Source organism: Protomyctophum parallelum (assembly GCF_964188405.1).
Source record: "Protomyctophum parallelum genome assembly, chromosome: 6".
Classification (NCBI taxonomy): Eukaryota; Metazoa; Chordata; class Actinopteri; order Myctophiformes; family Myctophidae; genus Protomyctophum; species Protomyctophum parallelum.
The window spans coordinates 19,302,226-19,307,225 of record NC_139701.1 but is presented as its reverse complement, the minus strand read 5'-3'; the positions used below and the strand labels follow the sequence as shown (position 1 = coordinate 19,307,225).

Genomic DNA, 5,000 nt, shown 5'->3' with positions numbered 1-5,000 from the left:
GTGAATATGAGTGCGTGTGTGTGTGTGTGTGTGTGTGTGTGTGTGTGTGTGTGGGTGTGTGTGTGTGTGTGTGTGTGTGTGTGTGTGTGTGTGTGTGTGTGTGTGTGTGTGTGTGTGTGTGTGTGTGTGTGTGTGTGTGTGTGTCTGCGTGCGTGTGTGTGTGTGTGAATGCAAGTAGGCCTACTGTAACGGCATGCTCTTGTTCTTCCAAACCAAGTAATGTCACGAACTGTGTACTTTTATTGTGGGGTAGTTCCTAGTGTTTCCTGTCTGCTACCTGCCTTGTCTAACCTTGTGATTAGTCTTTGTATTTCACCTGTGTCCTGTTTAGTGTCAGCCTATCGTATGTTGATTGTAGTTATGTTACACCTGTGTCTTGTCTATTTAAACCTCCCTGTGTTCAGTGTTCACTTGCCAGTTTGTTGTCACAGTGTCCTGCCCTTGTATGACCTGCCTAGTTGTGAATAAATCATCATTCAACTTTATTTATCTGCCTGCCTGCCTGCCTGCCTGCTTTTGGTTCTGCATTTGGTCCATCACATGTTTCACCGTGACAAGTAAACGTGTGGGAACATTGGACTTTTTGCAGTTTTTCCTGAGCTTACTCAGTACAGATGTACAGTATGTATGTGACTAATCATACAAACACGAAGCACCACCATCAGCCAAGTGAACCCCCCAACCCGTCCGTCGCATTGGAGGCGCTTGTTTTAGTAACCTGGGGGGAGCAGAAACAGCTGGTTCCACTACAGAGCTAAACTACTGCCTCCCCTCCCCAAAGTAATTCGCTTTTTGTTTGACTTGGCTTTCTCTCAGTATGGTTTTCCCCTGTAGTCGTGTTTTAGAATGGTGGTTTTCAAATTGGGGGCCTGCTAGGGGCACCAGGTGGACCAAATGGAAAGGAGAGAGGATAAAAAGGATAAAAATTATATATTTTTTGAGGGGCCACAAGCTTTGTGTGTGCGTGTGTACCCCATAGCGATGATTTGATTGGCTGAGCACTGAATTGAGGATAAATAATAGTGAGGTCATAAAAGTAAGGGCGCCAATTGTGATTGGCCGGAATGTGATGATGTATGATGATAAGAGCGCCCCTCACTTCACATGGGTGTGATTTTGAACAAAATGAATGACATGACCATGCAGGGGTCATCAGGGGTCATCGCCATGGCGGCTTGTGGTGGACATTTTTGTCAACATTCCATTTTTGCCACGGACATACGAATTACGAAATGAGTGGACAAAAATCAGAAACACATGAAGATAGCCCTGAATGACCATAACAGGTCTGTAACTCTGAGAGTGCTCAAATGGAACCAAATGGACTCTTACGGGTCCATTTTGTTCCATTTGAATGCTCTAAGAGTTAAGGGGGTCTTTGCAAATAAAACATTTGAGAACCACAAGTACAAGTTGGACTCCTAACATGCCATAGTGTCACAATAAATAATTGGCGTACATATTCCGAAGACAACCTGGATACTTGACATTCAGTAAGTTGGTATGATAAAAATGAGAACATTATAATGGTGTGTAAAACAGAAAATCTAAATGTTGCCACAGACAAGACCACGTTTTTGCCACATTTGACATGTTGGTGACCCCTGGACATGACCAAAGGGATGCCAGTGTCAGTGTCTATTTGGGGGTCCTCGCCATGTAAATGTTTTGGAAAGCGTTGCAACATGATTGCATTGTTGGTAACGGTACCACTCACTCTCCATGTGGTTGTCGTCCCTCAGTGCTGGCCCTGCCTCAGCTGCACCACCTCATCCCTGACGGCGAGGTCACCAGTATCAAGATCACGCGGGCCGATCCCGCCGAGCCGCTGGCCATCAGCATCGTCGGGGGCAACGAGACCCCCCTGGTCCGCATCCTCATCCAGGACATCTACAGGGAGGGCGTCATCGCCCGCGATGGACGCCTGCTGCCCGGAGACATGATCCTGAAGGTGGGACCATGTGTACCATGTGTAGAATGAATATAGGCAATGGTGGGAAAAGTACTCCATTTCTTTTTAATGTATAAGTAAAAGACCAGAATTCAAAATGTTCTTGAGTAAAAGTACAAGTATTTTTGTCAAAATATACAAGGCTAATAAAAGTACTAACACTAAAAGTGCTTATTATACACAATATCCATTTGTATGAACTTTTTAAGCCATTTTCAAATACCATGACTAAAGTGGTCAATGTATGCCTTACAAAGTAACTATAGCAACTAAACTTTTTGAGTTAGACTTAGAGGAGTAAAGCTACAATATTTGCCTCTGAGATGTAGTGAAGTAGAAGTAAAAGTATTGCAATTTGGAAATACTCCATGTACTCCATGAACAAAGCAGTACAGTCTATGGTACACCTCCACCCTACACTTATACATTACCAGAACTCAGAATGTTGAACAAAGCAGTACAGTCTATGGTACATGTACACCGCCACCCTACACTTATACATTAATATAGTCTATGGTACACCGCCACCCTACACTTATACATTAATACAGTCTATGGTACACCGCCACCCTACACTTATACATTAATATAGTCTATGGTACACCGCCACCCTACACTTATACATTAATACAGTCTATGGTACACCGCCACCCTACACTTATACATTAATACAGTCTATGGTACACCGCCACCCTACACTTATACATTAATACAGTCTATGGTACACCGCCACCCTACACTTATACATTACCAGAACAATGTTGGTATTGTGCAAGAGATTCGCTGTACAAATTATTTGCATACAGTAGATTATCATCTATGACACACGCTCTTGAGGAGTTTCACTTTGGTGACTGTTCATGCAGTGTTTGTGTTTTGTCTGCCAGTGGTTCATGCCATGGTTTCATGACGTCATGCTTAGCAGCATGAGCTGTAATTGGTCTACTTTTGAGGTGGCAAACCCTGTTATAATCTTTCCCTTCCGCCATAAAACATGTGTGTGTAGGTCACTGGTTGTGACCTACACACATGCAATCCAATAATGATGGTCTGCACTAAAATAACATTCGTTGAGCCGAGAAGCTCAATACACTGAGTTATTATGTATTCTATATGCATACTGTATTGCAAATTGGTAGTCAAGGTCAGGAAGATAAATCATTTATGAACACATTGATTATATTACATTAATAATAATATCTCACATAGTGCTTTTCTAAGTTGCTTGACTCATACAGAACTTCTTAATGACAATCGCACCAATCTCTAGCGTAGCATTGACAGCGTCACAATATTAGCAGTTTTTTATTAAAAAATAAATATAAACACAGGAAAGTACAGTTCGATACACGGTCTACTAAGAGGATTTAAACCCAAGAAAGCCTATGGCTCGTTTCCATTGGGATCCTTTTGTGCTCAATTAATCAAGGTTGTGTGTGTGTGTGTGTGTGTGTGTGTGTGTGTGTGTGTGTGTGTGTGTGTGTGTGTGTGTGTGTGTGTGTGCGTGTGTGCGTGCGTGCGTGCGTGTGCGCATGTCACACAGGTGAACGGCATCGACATCAGCAACGTGCCCCACTGCTTCGCCCTGGCCACCCTCAAGCAGCCGTGCCAGCTGCTGCGTCTCACCGTGCTGCGCGAGCAGCGCCACCGCTACCGCTCGCACAGCCACGGGCACGCCCACGACGCCGCCGGCGGCTACCCGGCGGCGCACGGTGGCGGCGGCATGACGGCCCACACGCCGCAGAGGGACGACAGCGTGCACGCCGTGCTCAACAAGAGCGTCCCGGACGAGCAGCTGGGCATCAAGCTGGTGCGGCGGCCCGAGGAGCACGGCGTCTACATCTTCCACCTGCTGGAGGGCGGCCTGGCGGCGCGCGACGGACAGCTGTGCGTCGGGGACCGCGTGCTGGCCATCAACGGCCACGACCTGCGCTACGGGGCCCCGGAGCACGCCGCGCTGCTCATCCAGGTGAGACACTAAAACACCATGTTTGTCCACTATAGGCTACCCTTTTTCACTGATGAAAACTAAATTAAAAACTAAATCAAAACTAAGCTTTGGTGACTAAAACTATGACTAAATATATTGACAATTTCGTCAACAAATAAAAACAAATCTAAAATGTTAGGGAGGGACTGGAGAAGAGATCCAATTTTATGCTACGTTGCATTCTGAGAATAGCCTATTTTCAGCATGCAACCAAGTATAAAATCAGCCATTACGACACCATTAAGGCTAAATCAACCGTAGAGGTAGTCAACTAAAATCGCTTGATATTTAGTCAACTAGACTACACTAAAATATTTCAGATGACTAAAACGTAACTAAAACTAAGTGGAATTGTATTCCAAAGACTATCAAAATTAGCTGTCAAAAACAACACTAGCACCGCAGAGCACCACGGGGCTCTGCGGAGCATGCGTGGGGCCCGGCGGGGACAGTATAGGGTCGAATGGTTAAAGGTGAGGTAGAACATGTTTGTTTGGGATCAGCGCCGACCATCTGTGTTTTGTGTGGGGGAGAGGATGGAGTCACCAGGCCAGCTAACCTCACACTGCAGCACTGCCCAAACGGCCTCTATACTGTGACTTCTCGGGTCAAATGTGACCAAACATCAACATCAGACAGAATCGTATACCTCCTATGCCGATAGTTAACGTGTTCTGTCTGGTTTACCCCCTCAGTCAAATCCGTCCCAAGAAGTCAGCCATTTTGGGAGAGATTATGTTGCACATGTTGTTGGTTACGCCATTATTATAGACAAAGTTGGGGCGCCAATGGCAGAGCAGTTAAGGGGCATACCACATATATACACTGACGGCGATTCAGTTTTATTCCAGAGGCCCTTGCGTTACATACATACACATACATAAACTATTATGTTATGTTGTTGTGGAGTGCAACCTCATGGAAGGCATATGCACAGATGTTTATATTTATAGAATAGTATACACTGTGGCGTGGGGGGACGTGGTGTCATTCATACAGTGTGTACAGCCCTGAGTCCCCTGGGTTATTGATGTCATTCATACAGTGTGTACAGCCCTG

General features: G+C 45.3%; 1 protein-coding gene across 4 annotated transcripts in view; it reads left to right on the top strand.

Moving 5' to 3' along the window:
• lnx1 (ligand of numb-protein X 1) overlaps positions 1–5,000 on the top strand; it is a 71,787-nt gene that overhangs the window by 52,646 nt on the left and 14,141 nt on the right. For all 4 annotated transcript variants that reach the window (XM_083766486.1, XM_083766485.1, XM_083766488.1 and 1 more), the window contains 2 exons: positions 1,743–1,951; positions 3,495–3,920. In XM_083766486.1, coding sequence (XP_083622612.1) covers positions 1,743–1,951; positions 3,495–3,920 — 635 coding nt within the window. The remainder of the gene's footprint in view (positions 1–1,742; positions 1,952–3,494; positions 3,921–5,000) is intronic.